This window comes from Canis aureus, chromosome 22 (assembly GCF_053574225.1).
Source record: "Canis aureus isolate CA01 chromosome 22, VMU_Caureus_v.1.0, whole genome shotgun sequence".
NCBI classification, from domain to species: domain Eukaryota; kingdom Metazoa; phylum Chordata; class Mammalia; order Carnivora; family Canidae; genus Canis; species Canis aureus.
Window position 1 is genome coordinate 4279704 of NC_135632.1, and position 25902 is coordinate 4305605.

The window sequence follows — 25902 nt, forward strand, 5'->3', positions numbered from 1 at the left end:
AGACAGAGAGAGCTGGGGGCAGGGACTGAAGGAGAGGGAGAGAGAGTCCTCAGCAGACGCCACACTGAGCACAAAGCCCCATGAGAAGCCTGATCCCATGACCCCAAGATCATGACCTGAGCCGAAACCACGAGTGGGACCCCCAACCGACTGCACCACTCAGGTGCCCCAGGTGCTGAGGGACCCCTGCTCCCTGTGAGGGGCACCCCATTCTAGGGTCAGGTGATCATTACTGAAACCCCTTCTAGGTCAGGCCTGTATCGAGTCTCCATATGTTCTTTTTCATCCACCCATCCTGTGGAATGTTCTTAGCCTTACCCACCATCCTGACCCTGGGTCAGCCTGTCAGCAAGAATTCATGGCTAAAAAGGCTTCTTCATCCATTTTAATAAGGGAGGAGACAGGCCAGAAGAATGAAACCCTTCAGCACCGCTCCCGTTTGGTTAACCCCGAGCAGGAATGTCACAGGATGTCCTTCCTGACACACAGTCCTGGCAGATCGATATCGGGGCACCATGCCCACAGTCTCTGCAGGTGAGATCACCTGGCAAGAACTTCCATACACCGGCGCTGTCATCCAGAATTACTCACGAGCTCAGACGCAGAAATCAGAAGGGAAAGAGAATGAACTGTGTGGACTCAAGAGACCTACGCAGGTGACAGCAAGTTTACTGAGGGATTAACAGTACTTCATCCCAATAAGGAGAACAGAACAAAACAAAACAAAACAAAACAAAAGTTTCTCTTTTGAAAGGGAAGAAAGGTAGTTTTGAAAAAGGCAAAAATGTGAACTCCCAGAATCATCATGTTTCATTAATGCTTAATACAAACAATGGTAAAACGCCCCTGTAACCAAAACGTCATCAGTAAGAAACCAGCAACCCATACAAAACTACTGAGACAGGAAAGGAAAAGATTCCCAGGGAGCATTCTTGAATCATCACTAAGAAAACTGAAGTGCAGCACATGGGAGGAGCCTGAAAGTTTGCTCCAGAGAGTTATTGACAGACCAGCCCCTGCTGGCTGGCGGCCAGGCCACGGCTCCGAGGCCTGTCCTCTCGGCCCTTCTGTACCCTGTGCAGGGCAGGCTGCAAGCTTCTCCCTGCAGAGCCAACAGGGATCGTTATGTCCACTGGAGACTTCATTCCACGGTCAACTCTAAGTTCGGCAGGACCTGACAGCAGGTGCCTGGCTGCAGAAGGTCACGCACAGGCCAGATGCTTCCAGAGACTGAGCAGACTGGAGAAATGAAACCCAAGAAAGACAAGGGAGAGAATGATATGTGGAGACTGGTGAAAGGCAGAGAACAGAATATTAGGGTAAAACAGACACACTGGAGAAAAATATCAAACAGAAAGAAACAAGGAAGGAAAGGAAGAAGAAAGAAGGAAAAAAAGGAGAAGATGTGCCAAGTTTTTAATACAAAACACCTCTAGTGGCACCTGGGTGGCTCACCTGGTTAAGCATCCAACTCTTGATTTCAGCTCAGGTTATGATCTCGGGATCGTGAGATCGAGCCCCATCCCATGTTGGGCTGTGTGCTGAGCTCGGAGCCTGCTTAAGACTCTCTCTCTGCCCCTCCCCAGCCCCTGCCCTGCTTAGGCTCATTCTCTCTCTCTCTCTCTCTCTCTCTCTCTCAAAAAACTTCTAGAAACATTCTAATTCAAAAACAGCAAACCTTATCAGTAAACTTAACTCACTGGACCTGGACGGCTCAGGCTTTTTTTTTTTTCCCCTAGGGGGGGAAAAATGTGTGAAAACCCTATGTTTATACCTATAGTTTTAGAATTGACCTGCTTTTTGCAGTTTGCACATTCTTGTTAAGAGAATCTGAAATAAAAAAAAAAAAGAGAGAGAGAGAATCTGAAATATTACCAAGTTTATCATGCTTTTTTGGGTGTTCCTCTTGTTTCCATATGTGGAAAAGAAAAAAAAATAGTACAGCAGCTTCTAACACCTGATTCCTATTTGCTACTCTATATGAAAAAAAAGTTAAAACTGTACAGGCTCCTTCTACATTTTAATAACCTATATTTCGTATTGGTAGCTCTGTTGGCTGAGTACAACTAGGCGCCCACAGGGAGCCAGAGCAGCACTCCTCTAAAAGCCTCGTCTGACTTCACTGGAGCTTGCTTATTCCACACTGACTTAAATTTTTATTTAACTATGTCATCGGTGAGTAGACCTGCAAAAGTAGTTTAACGAAACACTAACAACTGGATTCAACGTGGGGTTCTTGGTTTTATATAATCTAACCAATTCACTAAAAGTGTTCAAATCCTACCACGGCAGATTCTAGACTCTAAGGAGAAAGTATGATGCATGTCATTATCTTCAACATTTTAAGTGGATAAAAATTAATTCAAATAAAACAACAGGCCTGAGCCCACAACTACAGTTTCAACATAAGTTAAAAAACATACACAGATATGTAACTTATCAAGATAGGGGATACAGAGAACTCACTAATATTCTAATAGTTTTATATTTATCATTATAGATTATATATATGCATATATTTATATATGATATCTTATATATAATATACAAATGTATATGTTATATATATTATACATGTTATATATATTAATATTATATATTATACATATACATGTATATATCATATATTAACATATAAATGTATATTTATAACATACATTTATATGTTATATACATATATACACATATATTATAAATATACATTTACACATTAAATACATATTATATATATTATATATGTGTATAATATGTTATATATTAATATATAAATGTATATTATATACAATTATATATAAATTATATGTGATAACTATTGGTAATTAATAATTATCATAATAGAGTATATATGATAATACACTGTATTATATAAAAATATATAACATATAATATATATAATATATGCCATTTTATATATATTTAATATATTTAATATATATTTAATATTATATATTGTATTTATATTTTGTATATATTTATAATATTTATATACATGCACTGTTGTTATCAGTATGGAAACTCTTCACTCACGATCTTTGTAATGGGATATTTTGCATATTCAAATGAGATAGAAATTCACAATTGGCTAAAACTCATGAAGAATAGTATAAGATACTTTATCTATGGATATGATATTATCTAGTTAGAACTAAAATTTTGAAACTGATAAAAGGGTAAACTCCCTGAAGTATGAAGCCAAAAGTTAATTATTAGCTACTCCACCTAAACTCGGTGCCTGGCTCCTTCCTGACATCTTGCAAGTTTGAGCTTCTGGGAGAACTACCCTATGAGGGTAACAGGCAGACTTTGGGCAGTTCATTCCATTCCTGCACTCAGCACAGTTACAGGATTTTTCACTTTGCAGAGAATTGTGTCAGGACACCCATAAACTTTGTACAGTTATTCCTTGGCTTTTGACTTCACCGACTGCAAGTGTTTATTTATGAGCCAGTAGGATTCTCAGGGCCAAACAGAGCCCCGGTCCCGACACTTACACAGAACCTATCTATAGAATAGAGCCAGTCCTATATCTGTGGAGGGAACCGACCTTAATAACACCAGTCTCTCGGCCACCCAGATGAACATTTTCCGTATTCTCAGACCCTCCGTGAGCTGACACTGTTTCTAGAGGAGATGGGCAGCTGGCACATTCCTTCCATGTTTCCCCATCAGCCACGGAAACCAGGGGGGGAGGGCCCCAAAGGACTAACCGTCCAAAAAGGCTCAGAAATATAGCTAGTTAAAAATCAGATCAGATATTTATAATCCAAGATCACTCTGGCTCCATAAAGCACTAATGTAAATTGAATACTCAACCTGAGCTAAGACTTTTAAACTCGCTGGAGTTTAACCACTTGCTGAAAATCAGCTGGTTGTTCATGCCTGTTGGAGATTCCCTATTCACGGGCTTTTGTTCTCCAGAGTTCAAAAGTGGTAAGGGAATGAATTGCCAAGTAAAATTATACCATGGGACACAATCACTCCCGGGGCCTTTCTATAGACTTCACACAACCCGAGTAGCCCCTGAATTACAAATGAGTTAGACTTCTTTCACTGTCAATAACATGGGGACAGCCATCCTGAGAGTATGTCTGAAGTCCCTAAAACTAAAAATCTGCCAGGATCCGGAACGTGTCCTTGTAACCAAGGCCTGGAGGCTCTCTCCAAGCCCACCGCATTCCACGGTGAACAATCCTGAGTCAAGACCCCTTCAGCTAAGCTATGAGCTGCCATAGGACACCAGTCTAAAGGATCAGAGATACGGGGGGGCCCCCCCAGGGAGGCTCAGTGGGTTAAGCATCTGCCTTCAGCTCAGGTCAGGATCCTGGGGTCCTGGCATCCAGTCCTGCATCAGGCTCCCTGCTCAGCGGGGACTCTGATTACCTCTTTCCCCTCCCCTCCCCCTCTGCTCATGAGCACGAGTTCTTTACCTCTCAAATAAATAAACAAACTCTTAAAAAAAAAAAAAAGGATCAGAGATCTGTGTCACCAAAGATCAGATAAATGAGATGATGAGGACAGTGTCGACACTTTCAGGGAGGGGTAGGTAAATAAATAAAATACTAGTTTAAAAAAAAATGGAGAGGTAGAGGACAATGGCCCATGTAATAAAATCATTTTTAAAATATGTCCACAACCATGCCAGGGACCTCCTAATTTGTTTTTGAGTTAAAAAAAAACTGATCTCCTCTTTGATCTATACTCATGATAATTCCGTAATCCTTGCCAACGTTCTTGGATCTTAAGAAGCAGCAAGCCTCCTGGAGGTAACCTCAGGTCTGCTAAATTAGTGGCAAACCCAGATAAGGCAGGCCAGGGCTTGAGGCTTTTGCTCCTCGATGGCCTGCGTCACCTTCTACAGAGCCAGGATTCCTGAATGAACCCAAATTATTTCAATACAGACATGAGGCTGAAAGTACAAACCACAAGCAGATAGGTAATAATAATAATAAGAAGAAGAAAGGCACAAGAATAAACTGTCGTCCTTTGTACAGTCGAGGAGATAAGCATGCAGTACTTCATTGCAACCAGCCCGCTTCTAGTTAACTCTCCACATCTAGCCCACTCCTGATTCAGAGTTCTTGTCAGTCCTCTATACGTTTATTTCTCCAACTACCGCTGCATCAAGTGCTTCCGTGCACCAGAACCTTACAGCAACCCCACAAGGAAGCTGGCACTGTCCCTATTTTACAAACAACACACTGAATCACAGAAGAGTTAAGTCATTGGCCCCTGTAAGCAGTAAACTTGGGATTCAAATCCAGGCCTGAGACTCATCCCCAAAGGCTGTAAGCTCTTAACCTTCCCAGACAACTGCCTTCTAACTCATCTGAATTCCTGGGAGTTGTGAGCTGCAGCTGCTCTTCCCCTACACCAGGGCCCTCCTCCCGAATGCCCCAGACACTTCCTCTCCCACCGGGCTCCTAGCTTCTGAGGCTGTGAAAGCTAAGCTGTCAGCAGGGTGCCCTGGCAATTCAAGTCCTTCATTAGTCTCCACATTGCTCCCCCTAAACACATTCCTCTCTTTCACTTGTAGCTCTTACTGGCCTCATTTCCCCGTGGGCTACTAAGCCCCGACTCCCAGGTACTCAACCTCGAGCCTCCCCACCCAACCCCCCAGAAGTTAGGGAAACAGCTCTCCTGCTTCTATCAACACTTAAGAGAAGAAAATGAAGTGAGGCAGGCATGGAAAGGTAATGACACGGAGTAGAAAGGGTGAAAAAGAAACCGGTTTTAGGTTTTATTTTTTTATTAAGATTTTTTTTTTTTTTTTTTTTTTATGATAGAGAGAGAGAGGCAGAGACACAGGCAGAGGGAGAAGCAGGCTCCATGCCAGGAGCCCAATGCAGGACTCAATACCGGGACTCCAGGATCACGCCCTGGGCCAAAGGCAGGCACTAAACCGCTGAGCCACTCAGGGATCCCAAGAAACCAGTTTTAGAAGAGACTAGACAATCCTCTACAAGTATTTAATAAAAGATGAACAGTTTTAAAAAGTAGGATGCTTAATGAAACACTGAGGAGTAGTGTTAATAGTGGTAAACAGGGGAAGGGATTGGGAATGGTCGTAAAATCAAAGCAGATTTCCATCTGAATGGGTGTGGTTGATGTTATAATAAGGAGAACCTATCTGTGTTACTTCTGTGATTCATAAAGATTGTTTTACTTTTTAAAAAATATTTTATTTATTTATTCATGAAAGACACACAGAGAGAGGCAGAGGGAGAAGCAGTCTCCCTGCAGGGAGCCCGATGCAGGACTCGATTCCAGGACCTCGGGGTCATGCCCTGGGCTGCAGGTAGATGCTCAACCATGGAGCCACCCAGGTGCCCCATAAATATTGTTTTAATAAACTTAATCACCTTGAAATCTTGCATTTTAAACTGAAAACTAAAGAACAAACTAATCATCAACAATAAATAATTGGGTAAAGGAACCAAACATCCACTTATTTGATGAAATGCAATGCGGGCTTTAAAAAGGTTCTTATGAAAAAAAATTAAAAAAATAGAAAAAAAAAAGGTTCTTATGGAAGAAAGTTTAATGACATTTCCCAACATGGGTAAGAGAAAAAGAAATGTGTGACAAAGTAGCAGGTTTAATGACATGAAAAGATATTTACAACACTGTTAAGGGGAACATATGGGTAAAAAGACAATATTATATTATTGAAGTTTTGCTTTAAAAATTTTTATATTTACACACACACGTGCAAAAACAAAACAAAACAGAAACAAAAACAAAAAAGACCTCTATACTTGTACATACAGACCAAAAAAGTCTGAGAAGATCTATACGAAAATGTCAACAGTGATGGGGAGAGAAAGAGATTTCAACTAATTTTTATTTTCTTATTTTTATCTATTGGTAATTTTTTATTTTTGCATAGGAAACATGTCTCGGCTGTGCAACTAAAGCCTCATTTTTAACAAAAACTAAAATAGGTTTTAAAGTCCTTTCTCAAGAAAGGAAGACAGCGAGCAGGACAGACAAATGGAACTGTTTAAGGATGCCCATAATACCTGCATTTTCTTTGTCGTTGCCCCCAAGGAAATCTAGAGACACGGCAAGTGACCACCAGCAGATAAAAGAAGTCAAGTAGCTAAGGGCAAGAGAGGCAACAAGAAAGAAGACCTCAGTCAAGCCCAAACCACACGGTGGCCTCGGAGGCAGGGAGGCACGTGCGGGAGTGTGAGGACGGGCAGGTGTGCAGGTGTGCAGGTGTGCCAGCGGCGAGGACGGGCCGGCGTCGGGGTGGGTGAGCATGCTGGCATCACTGACTCAGAGCGAAAGGCCGAGTCAGCAAGGCCTGGGGAGGGCAGAGCACGGCTGCGGTGCTCCTCTTGCAGGAGAGGAGGACCTCCGTTTGTGAAGGTGGTGCCAACACCTTGGTGGCCGTTTCATTTTTATTCGTTGTTTTTGTCAAGTGGCAGATGGAGAGGAACGATCGCACTCCAAACCAGTAAGCAACTTACAGCATCACTGACAATAAAGTTGGTTTCTGAGATGTGCGGTGACAGTCTAACCTGAGCAAAACCTGTTCTGGAAAATCGGAGAAGAAAGTGAACTGATGCTTTTTGTTAGATGGACAAAGCATGTGATGGCTCCATTGGCCAGGGAGCACCTCATCGTACGGAGATCTGAGACACTGGTCACGTCCAGTGACCTATATATCAAACTCCATCCAGCCGTACTTCATACAGCTTTCCTTTCCTACTCATCTGCCTACCTAGTCTTAGTCAACCTCTCTAGAGAAAGCCTCCCTGACCCTTACGGCTCTCTGGGATGTCTACCTGCGTCATTCGCTTTGGCCCCTTTCAGAATCACCGTTTAGATGTTTCACGTCTATTGTCTTCTGAACCAGCTCCTGAGTTCCTACGGTGCAGGTGTTGGGACTTAGGCTTGCTTTGTTTGCCACACCCACCACGATGCAGCGCAACACCAATGCATTCCTGAATCGGACACCAGCGCTTTCCAAACTACAAGTGAATGACACGACCAAGTCCGTGCATTTCTGGTCAACATCTATTTAAATGTAATGAAACAGAAAAGACAGAAAAAGGCATAGTACAATATAAGTATTAAGGGTAACTTCTAACTCTTGTTTGAGACACACACACACACACACACACACACGATGACAAGGCAAAAGTGTATTTCTCATTTGCTAAGCCTCTGATATACCCCACTTGTGCAACATCGACTCCACTGTGTGTAAATTTACAACTAGATAAGTCAGCCACGTCACTGAATGGTCACACAGACCCCTACAAGGAAAGCTGTTCTAGAGGCACTTGGGTGGCTCAGTAGCTGAGCATCTGCCTTTGGCTCAGGACGTGATCCCAGGATCCAGTCGCACATCGGGCTCCCTACATGGAGCCTGCTTCTCCCTCCGCCTCTGTCTCTCGTGAAAAAATGAATAAAAATTAAAAAAAAAAAGAAAAGAAAAGAAAAGCTGTTCTACTCACAGGATCCATAAAATAAAGAACCTAAGGTGGCCACATTTTGCACCATAACGCATCATGGAGGCCAAAGCTGAATAGAGCTTTGGAATAGAGTAATAGTTAGGCACCTGTCCCAACAACAAAAAGTGGCCTAGTAAGTGGCAGGAAAGTGCTGAGCTGATCTAATCCAATATGATTATCTCTCAAGAAACTGAACGGGTGGCTGTATCTGGAAGCCAATAGGTAACATGAGGTGGCTAGGCCCACGCTAGGTAACTTCGAGTCCACGTTAGGAGAACTCAGAAACAGAGGATGCAGGAGCTCTCAGGAGAAAAGACAGCCATGGTAAAAAGGGGAAAGAAGTTCACGACAAGAAGAGATAGTTACTGAGCCACATCATCAGCCAAACATCAGAGGGGAAATATCGTTCCTGCTCTCCCAGAGCCCTGGGCACATGTATCCATGCATGATAAAGAGAAACTTGAGAGGCTCCATTCCAGGTAGTCTCCAAACCCTAACAAAAATAGGAGAGGAAAACAGTATTTAACACTCCTAGTTTCAGCTGCCTCGATACAAGGTGGAGAAACATTACTGCCCTCATGCTGTTGTCCTGAGGGCTACATGACCCAGCACAGTCCCTGGTGCACAGTAAGTCCTCTGCAAATATTTGGTCAATAATTTAACTGCATGTCAACAAATTATCCTCATAATGACCAATGGTAGAGTTCCTGAGCTACAGCCATCCCGCAAGTCAGCTGCTGCACTGCATGCTCCTCCTGAGACCTTGAACCCTTGCGGATATAAGGATATAAGGGCTCCCTGTTGCTCAGTTGAGCAAACAATCATACTCCTTTGCGTATCACCATCTGAAACAGAGTTTCCTGCCACTTCAAAATGGGAACCACTCCATGTTCGGGTGACTTGGGTTGGATGGGTGGCAGTGTTTGTTTATCTCCCACACCAAAAGGGAAAATAATCTGCCGTTTCCTTTCACTGGCAACCATACTTCTGTAGAAGCTACCCGTGGGCTCTATAGTCTTTACCTCTTCAAGTAATAGGCATTCAGATAACGAATGCCGTGATAATCTTAAGACAGAGCACGGACTAAAGTAGAAAATCAACAGGCTGGATAAATCTACAAATTTTGAGAAATTTTTAAACACAAGTTCTGTATTTAAAGATTCACTAATAATTTTTATAGTCACGACTTCTCAATTCGTCATGGAGACAAATCACTCCGAGGTTGTGGTCTTAAGCAACAGTGCCGTCATCGGACTATAGGAGCAGACGCCACAAGGGCACATCTTAAGATCGAGAGGGTAAATTCGAGAGTCTGATAGATGATTTCCACAATCCAAAGCTCAGTATGATGGAGCCTTTTCACACAGTTATTCAGAACTCCTCAAAGTAGCAGAACCTTCCGTCCTTTTACCTAATTGCACCTTATTCTTACCGAGTGCTATTGTTCTTGAATGCATCTCATTTACCTCCCCAAAAGCAATACCAAGTGAAAAACCAGACAGCCATTGAATTTGATTTCATAGTAGCCAATACCTACCACAGGCTAACATAATTTTAAACTATGAAGATGCCAAGTTCCCCAACGTATCAAAGACATATATTAAATCTAGGATGCAGGGGCACATGGGTGGCCCAGTGGTTGAGCACCTGCCTTGGGCTCAGGGCATGATCCCAGAATCCTGGTATCGAGTCCTACATCAGGTTTCCCACAGGGAGCCTGCTTCTCCCTCTGCCTCTCTCTGTGTGTCTCTCATGAATAAATAAATAAAATAAAAAATCAATCAACCTAGGATATAGCTAACCAACCATTAAGGATTTTTTTTTATATAAAAATTAAAATCAGTCTCCAAATGGTCCCTGAATAGGAAACTTCCTCGCTGTTTTCACTGCTCAGTAACTTTCTATTAATTTTCATTTGTGGGATTGGATTCTGCATTTATTCATTTATTTATAGATCCATTCATAAACTCAGCTAATAGTTACTACACACCTACTGTAAGTCAGATGCTATTTCATGTGCTACGCAAATAGGAAACAAAATGAACCAAAACTTCTACCTTTAGGCAGCTTTTATTCCAGCAGAGCAGATGGACAATTAACCAAAAAAAAAAAAGAAACCACACAGTATGTAAGAGAGGTAAGCGTCATGAAGAGGATAAGAAATATTCAAAAGGTGCTAGGGAGAAGGTGAGGGAGAAAACCATGTGGCTCTCTGGAAGAAGAGCTACTATAAGCTGGGCAGACCACTAATGCCAAGGCCCTGGCACAGAGTACACCTTGTATTCGAGGAACATCAGTGTGACTGAGCAATAAATGAGCAAGATGTAGGAGAAAGCAGGAGATGCGTCCAGAAAGGTAACCAGGCCAGATCCCATAGCCTCACCGGCCACTGTAAGGCTTGGTCTTGACTCTAATGAAGATGCAAACACCGGAGGGTTCAGAACAAAGAGACAGTATCTCAGCATATTTTAACAGCATCACAAATAACAATATAATTATATGCTGCTACATGGACAGGGGATGTAGAGGGGACCCCAGTAGATACAGGAATTGAGCTGAGAAGCAGTGTGGATAATTCACTTCTGAAGGTAAAGGCAACACACAGGCTTTGCACCAAACTGTAAGAGGTTAAGGGATAAAGAGAAGAGTGGGGAATGGCTCCAAGGTTTTTGACCCTGGCATCTAGAAAGATGGAATTGTTATTTGCTTAGAAAAAAAAAAAGTATATTGTGGGAAAAAGCAGGTCTGGGTGGGAGAGAAGAGAATTAGCAAAAGTAAACTTTTGGCCAGGTTAACTTTGAGATGCCAAATATATTAGAAAAGAAGCTGGGCATGCTTGTCTGAAAGTTGCGGGAAGGGTCCAGTCTAGAGAAATAAACTTGGAAGTCATCAGAGTATGTGATGTATTTAAATCCACGCGATTGGATGAGATCACTAAATAGGCACGGAGAAGAAGCCCAAGTAGGAGCCAGGGCACCTCTGACATTTAGAGACGGGAGGAGGAAGTGCCCACCAAGTAGAGCAAGAACCCCCAGCTGCACCAATTTTTTTTTAAGATTTTATTTATTTATTCATGAGAGAGAGAGAGAGGCAGAGACACAGGCAGAGGGAGAAGCAGGCTCCATGCAGGGAGCCCGACATGGGACTCGATCCCGGGTCTCCAGGATCACACCCCAGGGCTGAAGGCGGTGCTAAACTACTGAGCCACCGGGCTGCCCCAACACCAATTTTTTTTTTAATTCCACTTACCCACCATTACCCCCAAAGGGTCTCCATACAGGGCAGTATCTCTGCCTGGAGCTCCTCAATTCTGTCCCTGGCCCCTACCACCAACTGCACCCAGACACCTATCTTGACATGCCAGTGATGGTGGCTTTTGTCTCTTCCTTTGCCACCATCTGCCGGTTGACAGCACCTTGCCCAGACGGGTGCCCTCCCCGAACAGGATCTCAGAGCAACACAAACATTCCTTCATGGCATTAATACAGTTATAAGTCTTTCATTTGTGGGGTTATTTGATACTTGTCTCACCACGAAGGGCGTCTATAAGGACATGAAAGCAAGGTGGAGTCTGTTCTGCTCTATCTCCGGGCATCTAGCAGAGCAGGCTCTCCATAAAGACCAGATGAATGAAGGAATCATTCATCCATCTCTCTCATTGGTTTTCTGCTCAATGAAATAATGAGACCCTCTTTGTATTGGGTCTCAAATCTAGATTTCTGGTTGAAATGTCTTTTTGTAGTTATGCCAATCAAAATTTAATAACTCTGTGCTCATCTCCTCCCACTTTCTTGGAGCACCTGTCTTGTGCTCTGCCTCCCTAGAGGCATGGTGCACACATACCTACATTTCACACCCTATTGTTCTCTCTGGAGAATCAAGAACATAAACATTGGCATATCTATTATTCAATTGTCCTTTCATTACTCAGCTGCAGCTTGAGCAGTTTTTCCCTTCAATCTATATATATTATTCAGAAAGGTTTATAAAGTTCAAGTTCCAACTCTGCTAGAATTCAGAAAAAAGGAAAAACTTCTAAAGGTGATATGAACAACATGGAAATTATACGTAATACATAGAGAGCTCCAGGGGTACCTGGGTGGCTCAGTTGGTCGAGCATCTGGCTCTTGATTTGTCTCAGGTCATGATCTCAGGGTCATGGGAATGAGCCCTGCATCGGACTCTGTGCTCAGTACAGTCTATTTATCCCTCTCCCTCTCCTCCTCACTGCACCCCCACCCCAAATAAATAAAATCTTGAAAAAAAAATAGAAAGCTCCAGTAAGGTGTTCCCCATATTTGGAGATAAAGTCAAGAAAAACAAAATCCTCAAACTGAAATATTAAAAAATATATATAAATGAATAAACATAAACGTGTGTGTGCATTTTTCTAAAGATGCATTCCTCCAAGTTTTTATTATATTCTCAAGGTATGTGTAACTCCCAAAAGGAAAGGGGAAAAAACTATATGCATTGTACAGAATAATGCAGAAACTAGAAAGAACCCTGAAAATCAGCATGTATGGACACAAAATTATTTATAAGACACATAGTTCAGAAAAAAAGGAAATTGTAAAAGCCGTGGAGTATATATTTAAGTAAACACATGCAATCTTTATATTTCCCTTAAATGTATATACGGGGATTTTGAGAAGAACATTACCAAATTGAGAATAGCATTCCTATAGGGTAGGGGAAAGAGATTGAGATCGCAGATATGATAAAAGAGATTTTAGTCTTATCTGAAATGTTTTTTTTTTTAACATGGAGAACTTATTAAATCAAAATTAATTTTCAGAAATGTTAAGAGAACACCATAATCTAATAATACTGAAAGGGCAGGAGCATAAAGGCCAATCCTTGGCTCAGCTAAGCAGGCCCCCAGCTCCAGCCCTCTTAGCTAGAATAGGATCTCTGCATGGGTCTCAGGTGTAGGCACATGATCTCTATTTCTGTTTACAAAGATATAAACATTCCAGGAAACCTACTGTCCAATTTAAAAGTGTGGACAAGTATATATCTAAAGCCTTGACTGTTTCCACTATGAGTGCTAAAAGCATGCCAGACGTGAAAAACGAGTATTAAAAAAAAAAAAACCACAGACACAAAAGATAGATATGGTAAAAGGCATTAATCACCATGTAAGGTAAAAAAAATAATTTTATGAGACCACAATGTTGCAAAACATGAGTGGAAAGTTATGTGATGTGACTGAAGAGATTATTTTAAGCAGCAAGTCACTGAACCCCTGAAAATTCAGACAAGTGTGAAAATTTAAGGAAAAGGGACACAATTTTCTACGACCTCTAAACGCATAAAGCATTTCTGCCAAAAGGATGATATTCAGGTTTATTACATCCGTGGAGCTCTGGTTTTTAGTAGAACACGGTAGGTCTTTCACAATAAACACAGTGTAAATTCTAAAAGAATAAGTCCCATCAGATCCAACGGCTAAGTCTCCAAAGTGTCTGTTATACGTTCAACTGAATGAAATTGTATTTATAGAAAAATCACCATTTTTCAAATCGTCCTGTCTCATTTGGCAGTTCCAGAAAGTCATCCAGAGGCAAACAATGTGCGCCCGAAGAGCGGAGCCAGGACTCAGAGACCCAGGTCCTAACGTCAGATGGCCCGTTGGACCGTTAGCCACACTACGCACGGCTGCAGGAACACTCGGATGGAAACAGAGAGACCGGATCCCAACTAGAGAGTTTCAAATTTCTGAACAAACTGAAGAGATACCCAAAAGGATCTAAGATTATTGATAAAGCCCCATGTCAGCAAGTGCCAAAGGGGAGCAGAGCAGAGGGTGACCGTATCAGGTGCTCAATTCCAGCGCAGTTTGCCCACGTGCTTGTTGCTGCCTCTGGGGTCTGAACACCCTTTTCAAAAGTACCTGATATGTCAAGGTGATGGAAATTACACAAACGCACCCCATGGCAAAAAAGAAAAGAGAAGAGAAGAGAAGAGAAGAGAAGAGAAGAGAAGAGAAGAGAAGAGAAGAGAAAAGAAAAGAAAAGAAAAGAAAAGAAAAGAAAAGAAAAGAAAAGAAAAGAAAAGAAAAGAAAAGAAAAAATAGGGTCAGGGCATGGCTGGCAAGTGTGGCTTTGGTGCTGTTGCTGATCTTGACAAAACAAACACTGGTTTCACAATCAGGATTTTTTCAGTACATGCACAGTACACAGTACGTGATCTCGAGACCTCGGGATGAGGAGGTGTGGTTAGGAGGAAAAACAAAAAGACTCCAGTCAAGATCTATCTTTTATTTTCTGTCATACTGTAAATGCTTCCAGAATCCCATTAAAGGATGAACTTTAGGGAGATCACTTTGCATCCAGGACTCAAGTGCCTGCCCACCTGGCACTCACCGTAACAAGTCCTTAGTGTTCCATTCCAGAATAATAATATCAATATTTTTCTTCAAACCCACAGGCTTTTCCCAGAGATCTAAGAACTGTTGACTTAGTCCTCATGCTGCCATTCCAGGTGAGTCACTGGGCTACCGACCTGTGGGTGGCAGGTTCCGAGTCTCTGGGCACAGATCTCTGGAAGTCAACAATGACTTTCCACATTCAAAACCTCATATCACATGCCCTTCAAAACTGGGAACCATAATCATTTTAAATGATTTCTCGTGTAATTAGTGTTCTCGCAGGACTCAAGAGCAGCACAACATTATATCCCCTGGAATGAAGACATCCTACTGCCCACCAACCTACTTTGTATCGACTGGAAGAGATGGGATCCTACCTCCTTTGACAATCAAGTGAATGAAGAGTAAACCTGTCACTGTCTTAGGATCCTAAGGAGCCTGGGGTTGTATTCCTAACTATTGGAGAAGAGCCATGGCTAGATGGGAGAACCTGCTGGAGGAGGCACCCCTGCGAAGTACATCACCATTAATTTGCTTTAATCTGACTCCAGAAGTGTGTGGCAGCTAGACCTTCCCTTTTCTTGAAGTCCAAATAAACGCCTCTTACACCGTTCTAATTCTCCCTGATTGTGAGATAATCCCAACACTACCGTGAAACCTATTCCCAGCCATGTAAGTGGGGACACTTGTCACCTGTGTGATTGTCCAATGGAACCAAAGGAGATGTATGAACAAGCACACTAAGGCATTATACGACAGATTGGAGGCTTAAAGACCTATGTAACAACCCTAAGTTACTGCAAGCTGCTGCATACTGAATGTTCCTCACAGTCAGCTGGTAAGAGAAGTTCCATCATTCCAGGAGGCAAGCAGGGGTTTGCAACAAAGAGATTTTTAGAAAATAAAACCACCAACCAGAGCTAATGCACATGTGGGCTCACACATACCCTCACACCCAGAACCACCCACCACCACCACCACCACCACCACCAGCATCCTCCTCTCTTTCTGGGATGGAGGCCATACTCAAATAAGGGTTTTGTATTAAAGTGACATGACAAGATGCAAGACGAGATGGGGACTACCCTATTAATTTGGCACATTAAAAGTATGCATGGGAAGAGTGGATGTTTCTGAGATCCACGCTCACTGCTGCAGCCCCTCCACGAAGGAGGATTAGGACATGAGCTCACACAGAGAAACAGAGGTGCAGATCCCTATGGAAACATCCTGACATTGTTCCTAATTCACAAAGCTTCCTCTCTTCAGGGTCCTAACTGCAACTCGGACATGACAACTGCCAGGCTTCTAGAACAGTAATGACCACTTTTTGTGTTGAAATATCTACTTTCCTAAAAGCCAGAGCTGCTTGCAATCTTTTTAGTGGGTAGAAAACCCACGTGGGAAGTACAGAAGAGAACGTCAGGACAGTGATTATTTTGGGAAGGCAGAAAGGAGAAACATACTGGAGAGGAGGGTGGTTAACTGGATATTCCTTAAAAAACAAAAAACAAAAAACAAAAAAACAAAAAAACAGAGATCTGCAGTAAACATACTGTAATGTTAACATTTGTTCAATGTGGGTGGCAGGTACCCAGAAATCTATTACACACATTTATTTTTAAGCTTTTCTGCATGTTTGAAGTACTTTACATATATTTTTTAAAAAGGTAAAATGTTTTAAGTGTGAAAAGGAGACACGAAAAGCGCAAAGAAAACGCAGGCTGGTGTCTAAGAATGGGAGGTGGCAAAGTCCAAAGCTGCTCTGATTAAATGTAATTGCCAAGCAACACAATAAATACACACGAGCCTCCTGGGAGCACTAACATCCGAGATAACACACACCAAAGTTAGAACCCACTTTATAGTCTTACATCTTATCACTAGTCTTTTGATAGCAATCTTGTTAACAAAAGGCACCATTGGTACACTTACCCTTTGCCAAACGACATGCATGCCCCTATTTGATAATGTACTGAAGGAAGTGTAGTATTAGTCTAATGTGCATTTGTTAATCTAGATGAAAGCCAAACTTGAGGGGGCCTAAGGAAGGCAGCTTGCCTGTCAGCACTAAAGCCAGGTAGGATGAGAGCGTAAGTGGCACAGAAGTATACATTTCTGTTTAGCATTCAGAGAACAGCAGCAAGATTTAGGCCCGTGCTAACAAACGCAGCTGCTGGCCATGGAGAAAGCGCAAAAAATCCACAGCTTTCTCCTCAAGGATCCTCTGCCAAATGGTCCACACCAACAACGGAATGACAGCCATTTAGAGCCAACGCGGCCTCCAAGGGCCTTGTCCCCAGCTCTTCCACATATGTGCTTCGGTATATAATATCATGAGATCATTAGATCAGGATACAAGGCTACAAGGTTACCACTATGTCAGCTCTGTGAACAGGTGTTACCACCTGAACATATGCAAAACCTAGAAATATCACAGGAGTTCCAAACTGTTGGCATAGGAGACAAGACCGGCCCATAAATACTTTGTTAGCCTCACACGTCACTTTTCTAACCCTTGAATTAGGACAATACTAATTGTCCTAATACTAATAATACTAAAAACTAATCTGGATTTCTGCATTCTCTTCTCTAAATATCAGAAGGTCCAGCAACACTGGGCTGGTGCGAGCTAAGTGGCAGCTGCTCAGGTTATATGGGGTCTGTTCACCACAATCCCCACCAGGTCTCAGCATCCACACTCCCCAGCATCCCTTATAATGCTGCTTGCCCTGTCCCTGCAGGCATTGCAGTCTGTGGCATATACTAAGCATGCCACACCTTGGAGGCTTTGGAAAAGAATAAACTCTCCTTAGAACAGAATCAGGGGTTAAGACGGAGATGGAGAGAAAGGGCTCAGTTTCTACAATTCTGAATTCTAACGCAGGGGAGATGAAAGGAGGAAGAATCCGACCAGAAGTCATTCCCATCATCAGCGTCCGTCCATTCCCATGGCCCGGTTACGAGACCAACTCCTTTTCTTAAGCCGGCGTGTCCCCGGACTGAATATGAGATTCCAGACTCCGAACAATGCTCATTTCAGCTTAAGAGGGAATCACTTCTGCACCCATGTTGCCTAAGGGACTCACAGAGGTGTACTGGCTTGTTTTTGATGCAATGCTCCCACCACCCAAGCCAGCCATGGAAATTCCTTTCTACTTGGTAATGCATCAGATGCCCACAGATGCTGTGCCCAAACTCCTATCAAGTAAACTCAGCAGCACACTGTGACATTTGTTAAGCCAGGAGGAAGAGAAATTATAGCTACAAACAAAAGAGGTTTGATGCAGAGAAGATAAATTACTCATCAACACAAAGTGTCAGACACGCTCACACAAAAGATGCACAGAAGGAAATCAGCTGTGAGAACACATACATGTGTCTAAAGTAAATGAAATTTCCAAGGAAGAGCCATCATAAACTCCCTATTGACCACAGACAAGCATACATGTTTGTATATATAGAGCCATGATTATGATAAAGTTCAGGATAGATTAAGTTACCTCTCTATATACACTGTATTAAAAAAAATATGAGAAAAGATTATCAAGCAGGAAAAAGTTCCAGAGTATAGTATATCGGTGTCACGGCACCCCATTTTGTCAAAATCTAATTTTCCTAATCAGAAGTGTCAAAATCCATATTCTCACTAGTGCTCGAAGAGTTTTAAGAAACATTTCACGACCTAAAATGAAGAATCTTTCTCTTTCGGGTCATAGGATCATTAGCAGAAAAAATTAAAACCACATCCAGACCTAATTTCCACAACTTGGTTTTCTCCTGCCCACAGATTGGAAAGAAAAAGGTAAACACTTACCGCAGAGAGCTGGCTCCATGTGGACCTCAGTGGCTTGTGGTGAATCACAATTTTTTCATCTGACTTCTGCTCTTTGGGCTCTGACTCTTCATCAGAGTCAATGTCAAGAGCCTTTTCTTTGTAGTTCTGATATAGGACAGCATTTTCTGCAACAAATACAAACCCCATATGTCACTAACTGCCATTATCATGCTACTTGTTCTAAACAAACATCCAGGTTTATACAATGTTTGGTCTCCAGGTTAATAAACAAAGAATTGAATGGATTTTGTTGCTGAAGAATTATTAACCAAAAAATGACTTTTCTCACTCATTTAGCTCTGCCTCAAATTCATGGGTAGGGCAAGGGGAGGGATCCATACATGAAATAGCAACTGAAGCAAAGTTCCCATGTCTCTGTCTACCACTCATGGAGGAGAGCTGTGCCTGTTAAATCACTATTTTGGGGGGTGGTGGGGGTGGTTAAACTGGATTCACACCCTACCTTTCCTTCAATGTCCATCACCATTCATTACCTATTTTACAAACATCTACTGTATACCTACAATGTGCCAACGGCTGGGAGTAAATGGAAAATAGAAGACTTTTCTTGTGCCCTCATGAGCTAAAAGTAGGAAAAGCTATTAGTCCATGTCACTCAATCATGTATTCATTCGGCTGATGTTTAGAAAATGCCTACTTGATGCCAACAATGGCTAGGCATTAGGAATACAACGATGAACAGAAAGATAAAAATCTCTGTCTACATAGAGCAGACATTAGGGTGAGCAGAGAATGACAAGCAATAAGCCAAGAACTTATGTCAGATGCTGGTACGTCATGGAGAAAAATAAAGGAGGGAAAAATAAAATAAAATGGAGAAAAATAAAGCAGGGGAGCGTTACAAGGGGGTAATGTAGATTGTAAATAGGGTGATTTAGGAAGGCCTCACCATGATGCCATGTAAGCAAAGACCTGAAAGAGGTAAGAAAGCAATCCACCTTACAGCTGGGGAAAGAATACACCACTGGAGGGAGCAGCAAGTACAAAGGTCCTGGGACAGGAGTCTGTTGCATACTCTATACGTACAAGGATCAGCAAGGAGGCCTAAATGGATGAACTGGGTGAGGGAAGGGAGAAAGTTTAAGACATAAGGGCTGGGAATGTACAGGGGGAGATCATGGAGGCCCTTGCCTCAATGCCATTCAAAGGGCTCCTCTGGTTTTCACTCGGAGTGAGAAGGCAAGTTATCGTTGGATTGAGAACACAATGATCTTGTACATAAACCTACCTATAAACTGAATGATCTATATACAGGTGCTCTGAGAACAGTCTCAGCAGGGTGTGACCCAGTCTGGGAGTCAGACAGGTAGGTGTTACTAAGAAAAATCTAAGATCTGAAAGCTGAGAAGCTACAGAGATAAAGGAGCGAGCATATGCAAAAGCCCTGAGGCAAGAAGAAACACAATACCTTAGAAGAACAAAGGCAAAAGTCCATGGGTAGAGAGCATGGGTGTCTAGCGGACAGAAGGGCAAGGTGAGTTTAGGGAGATGAGCCAGATGGTCTAAATCAAGCAGAAGTCTGCAGGCAATGGTAAAAAACTGGATTTTATCCCAAGTACAAAACAACTGGATTTCCTTCACACAGCCAAGACTGTATTTTATCCTGCCGGCAGTGGGAATCCACGGAAAGGAAAGGTTTGATTCTATCGTTGGAGCAAAATACTGACTGTGTAGGGGACTGACGAGGATTACTATGGAAGAATAGAGAATTGGGCTATTAGGGATGGACTGGAGGTGGGGCGGGGGGGGGGGGTGTCAGAGAAAGGGATGTGGTAAGGATGTTCCCTAGGTCCCTAAGTCTGCAGGCGCCAACAAATGCACAGCAGGAGATGGCAACCCCTGAAGACCTTCACCTTTAGAGGGAAAGACCATGAATTTGGTTTAGGACATCCTGAGCTCACAACGCCTTTCCCACCTACCAAAGCTGGCAAACATCCGCCTTCTCTCTCATCAACTGCTGCGGGTTCTGCAGGCACCAGGACTAAAATAATACTGGAGTCAACTGCGCGATTTTACTGTCCTCTGATTGTTTTGCACATGTAAAACCGATTATGAGGGTAAAGACCCGGTTACCACACCTCTGTAGGGCTCTTTGAAGTCCTCAGTGGTTGACACAAAACACATGCATACACTGCTGATAAGATTCCTCGTTTGTTCCCACAACGCAGGCAATAGTATCGTTAGCCTCCTCTCAGACATGATGAAACTAAGGCTCCGTGAGGTTACGATGCTTTGCTCATTGTCACTCCACCGATGGACAGAAGCAGTAGGATAGGAACCCAGGTCCCGGGCTCCACCATCAGAGGTTCTTACCACTTTACTGCACCTGATCCAGAGCTACATTCTTGTTAGTCATTAACTGCAGGCATTCTGTATTCCTCATGTACACATGTGTGAGAAAAATTTCTAGGTCATTATATTTGAGAAGAGACACGAGAGTGCACAGAAACAGCTCCATCTAAAAGGAGACAACACAGAACTGCAAAAAAGCTGTGTCCTCTGACATTAAAAAAAAAAAAAAAAAAACCCTCAACATTTCTGACCCTTTGAGACAAAGATCCCAGAATCAACGTCAAATTCGAGAAGATGCAAAACACCTCTCTAAATACCTATTGGGTAGATGCTCTGTTCACTTCATGGTCACAAAGGGATATAAGAGGAAGTAACCTGGGGCAGCCCAGGTGGCGCAGCGGTTTAGCGCCGCCTTCAGCCCAGGGCGTGATCCTGGAGACCCGGGATCCAGTCCCACGTCGGGCTCCCTGCAGGGAGCCTGCTTCTCCCTCTGCCTGTGTCTCTCTGTGTGTGTCTCTTATGAATAAATAAATAAAAATCTTAAAAAAAAAAAAGGAAGCAACCTGGACTAAGAACCAGTCACATGTCCTAGGACAGGCTGTGTGACAGTGGGCAAGGCACTAAACCTCTCCAAGTTCCCAGTTTCCTCTAATTATAAAACCAGGGAGATGAATTTATCCAAACCAGCTAAAATACTGTATCAGGGTTTCTTCTCCACATAGTTTCCTAAGATTGGTGCAATGAAAACTGTTTTTTTAATCTGATCCTGTGTAACTACTCCAAGGGATCGGATGTTGATAAGAATTATTATTGGGAAATAGTTTATAATCACCTAAGATTTACGTATTTTACAACTCTGGGTGATTCTTTATTTATTTACCCTTCTTCATGACTCTTTAAAGGTCAGAAAATCCTAACATTTCAAAGTATGATAGGAAGTGACTACCTTCAGCTCCACTGTGCTCTGCAGGTGGGGCTGTTCACTCGCTTCCCACTGCTCTTCCAGTCGGTTGACACTTGACCCCTCTGTTTACCAAAGTCCACTAATCTGATTAGGGCTTGAACACCTGGTTGAAGCAGCTTTTCTATACGGGTTACAGATTCTTAGGACTATGTTTCTAGCAGCCAGGAGAGTTAGATTTCCCTAAAATTGAAACTTGATAAGCAAACAGGAAGTCAGAAGTGACACTAAAATGTGGAAATATGGGGAAGGGAATAATGAAGTCAAAGGGAATATGACTTAACAGCTAAATGCCAAAATTGGGATTTTTTAACTAAAAAGCTAGACTAGCTCTCACCCTTTTTCCATTTTTCAAGGAAGGCGAGGATAGAGTCAGAGTAGATAAGAATTAAAAATCCAGGACACTGGCAGACAAAGTTATCAGTTTACAAAGAATGCCGTTAATTCCATTCACTGCTGGTATTACTGGATGAAAATTTAGCTTAGTGCAGAGCTTTGTACTGTATAATTTGGGAAGAAGTTGGACATTTTTCTCATCTTAAGTGTTTTTGTTACTGCAGTTGGATTTCAACTTATAATTGATATTCCACATTGAAGCAGCAATAAAAGTCTGGAAAATCAAATGCTTACCTTCCCCATCAAATGTTCCTTGTCCTTTCAGCATTTTTTTCTAAGAAACAAGCAAAAAAAAAAAAAAAAAAAAAAAGGAAAAAGCAAAGCAAACTATGTATGAATGAGCCAAATAAAAAAAATACAGCTATTTTAAGAAAAAGTACTTGTTACATTCATTGGATTTCCAAAAGCATACAGCAGATGATCCCTTGAGTAGTTCACTCATCTGACTATAACCCACTAAAATGGTGAAATAAAATGTACAACCCACTAAACGGTGAAATAAAACGTACAATGTCCCCCACACCCCAGCAAAACAGCTTGAGAATCCTCAAATGACCAGCACTTGAGCTCATTTCACTACTCAGGGTTCACCAATCACTGTTAAATTGAACTCTGCTATACTTGCAGAGGTGAGGGGGTTGGGAGGGGACCCCTAAAATGTTATGTCATTTCTTTAAGGCCATGAGAGCAAAAATAAAATAGCCTGACTTGCGTATTACATATTGACGCTTACACAAACTGTTTCCAGTTCTCTGATTAATCAAGAAAAGTGGTGGCTGCCAAAATGAATTTCTGCTGAGATCTGTCTAAACTGTTCCCAGAGAAAGCGGCACATGCACACTCCAAAATATCCTTCTTTAGTTTTCCCCGTCCCTTCGTCATATTTGGCAGTATTTTAATACGCACAACTCCCAGGCCTTTATCAGGGAGTAATTAATACACACGGCTCAGTTGAACCTGAAGTTCTGAGCTACCAACTTGTTAAATGCATCCAAGAATAAACGGGCACAGCATGGGCATAAAACACAACCACAGACGGTGGCGAAAGACACCAGCAACAACAGAGATGACAAACTCTCTGTATCTTCTGTAATTCTGGCAAATAACTTTAAAAATCACATTTTGGGGATCCCTGGGTGGCTCAGAGGTTTGGTGCCTGCCTTTGGCCCAGGGTGCGATCCTGGAGCCCCGAGATCGAGTGCCATGTCGGGCTCCTTGCATGGAGCCTGCCTCTCCCTCTGCCTGTGTCTCTGCCTCTCTCTATGTCTATCATAAATAAATAAAGTCTTAAAAAAATAATAAAAAAATAAAAATCGCATTTTGCCTGAACGCTATGTAGTATGTTATCAGCACTGACCAAACCATTCTGTAATTGATTCACGTAGATAAGCCGCTTTCAATAAAGTAATCAATACGCTCAAAAGAAATCAGGAGTCAGTCGCCGGTGCCCCTGACAGGTGTCCCTAAGTGACACCTCTGGATGAGCACCAGGTTGAGCACAGCGCCCAGGGCACCGGGGCTGCTCTCCACCCTCTGTTCAGCCCCCTGTATTCAGAGCGTTCAGCACTCAGCCCATACCTGACTCGCTGTATTTCTTTCTTCACGTTAGTCCCCCCACGTGTTGCCCTAAAAAGTTACAACAGCACTAAGCGTTTCCCTTCTTCCCACGAAGGTGCATTATTACCCTGGCTGTGACAGCCAGCACTGGGAGGGCCAAGAGGTCGGTGTGCACGGGTCTGACCCACAAAGAGAATTAAAAGAGAAGGATAAGGGATCCCTGGGCGGCTCAGCGGTTTAGCACCTGCCTTCAGCCCAGGGCATGACCTCGGGGTCCTGGGATCGAGTCCCACATTGGGCTCCCTGCATGGAGCCTGCTTCCCCCTCTGCCTGTGTCTCTGCCTCTCTTTCTCTCTCTCTCTCTGTGTCTCTCATGAATAAATAAATAAATAAAACCTAAAAAAGAAAAAAAAAAAAAGAGAGAAGGATAGCTTCAGGTTTCCTGCGTGGCCCTGGCCCCCACCGCCAACCCCGTCCAAGACCCTGGCTTCCAGGGGCAGCAGCAGGAGGAGGGTGTGTGTGTGTAGGGGAGGGGGGAGGGGGGAGGGGGGAGGGAGACACACCTGCCTACTCTCACCTTTATCCTTCCCAGGCTGGAAAACCTCTCCTTGTCTTCCATCACCGCTCTGAGCACGGGCTGGGACATCCTGTTCTTCTTCTTGGACGTGGTGGGGCTGTCCAAGTCCAGGCCGCTGACCACGGCGCGGCGGTAGGACGTGGAGCGCAGGCCCCTGCGCAGGGAGCCCGGGCTGCCGGCGTCGTGCTCGGGCTCGGCCTCGTCCTGCGCGTCCTGCGCCCGCAGCCCCTCCACCATGCTGCGCACCTTGAGGAGTCTCCTGTGGGGCTCCCCGTTCTGCAGGGGGGCCTTGCTGGCTCGGACCTCGGAGGCCAGGCTCCTGGGAATGAGCTGCTGCTTGCCCACCTTGAGCGCGGCGGGGCTGTTGGTGCTCAGCACCACGCAGGGGCCCCCCGGGGGCGCGCCGTCCTGGGCCGGCCGCCGCGGCGGGGGCGCCCTGCGCTCGGGGGACCGGCTCTGGGGCGCGGCGGGGGCCCCCGGGGGGCGCGGGGCGGGCCCCTGGGCCGGGGGCGGGGGCGGGGGCGGGGGGCTGCAGGGCGAGCTGGCGGTGCGCGGGGGGCGCGCGGGCCCTGGCGGCCTCGGGGAGCCGGCTCCGAGGTCCGGGCGCAGCGTCCTCCCGTCGGGCACCGGCCCGCGCTGCAGCTGCGGCCGCGGGGGCGGGGGGCTGCCCTGCCCGGGGCTGCCCGCGGAGGCGCCGCGCGCCCGGGGGGGCGGGGGCTGCGGGGCGGGGGGCGCGCCCCGGGCCTCCGCGGGGCCGTCGGCGCGGGGCGGGCCGCCGGGGCTCTGGCAGGGCTGCGGCCGCGGCTTGCTCCGGGCCAGCGGCGGCGGCCGAGGGGTGGAGCGCCTCCGCCACAGCGGGGTCAGGCTGCCCGGGAAGTCCACGCGGCTCTCGCTGTCCATAGCGGGGTCGCCGGGGCGCGGTCGGTCGGGCTCGCCTGGGCGGGAAAGAGAGCGTGGAGCCCGCGCGCCCCCCGCGGGGCAGGGCAGGGCAGGGCAGGGCAGGGCAGGGCAGGGCAGCCCCCCACCCCCACCCCCCCACCCCCCCAGGAGCCCGCCACCCGCCGCGGGCTGCCAGCCGCTGCTCCAGGCGCCCGCGCCCCTCCAGCCGCCCCGGGCCCCCGGGGTCCCCCGCGCCCCGACCGGCCGCTGTACCTCCGCGGCTCCGCGGCGCCCAGGGCCCACGAGCATCCCCGCCCTCGGGGCCGGGGTCGCGCCCAGTCGCCGCAGCCGCAGCCGCAGCCCCGCCGAGCTCGCCGGCCGCCCGCTGCCCCGCGGCCCCGCCCCGCCCCCGCCCCCGCCCCCGCCCCGCCGCGCGGCCCCGCCCCCGCCCCGCCCCGCCCCCCCCGCCCCGGCCGCCCGCGGGCTGGGTGCCGGCTCGGGGCTCCGCGCGGGGAGCCGGGGGCGCAGCGTGGGAACCAGCGTGGG

The 25902-nt window shown here is 44.9% G+C and overlaps 1 protein-coding gene across 1 annotated transcript in view; it reads right to left on the reverse strand.

The window, feature by feature from the left end:
• Window positions 1-25377, reverse strand: part of ARHGEF26 (Rho guanine nucleotide exchange factor 26) — a 112407-nt gene extending 87030 nt beyond the window's left edge. The window contains exons 1-4 of the mRNA XM_077864535.1: window positions 25024-25377; window positions 24478-24933; window positions 22578-22617; window positions 18653-18798 (exon numbers count right to left, since the gene is read on the reverse strand). Of these exons, the coding sequence (XP_077720661.1) occupies window positions 18653-18798; window positions 22578-22617; window positions 24478-24933; window positions 25024-25377 (996 nt within the window). The remainder of the gene's footprint in view (window positions 1-18652; window positions 18799-22577; window positions 22618-24477; window positions 24934-25023) is intronic.
• Window positions 25378-25902: the final 525 nt, after the last annotated feature.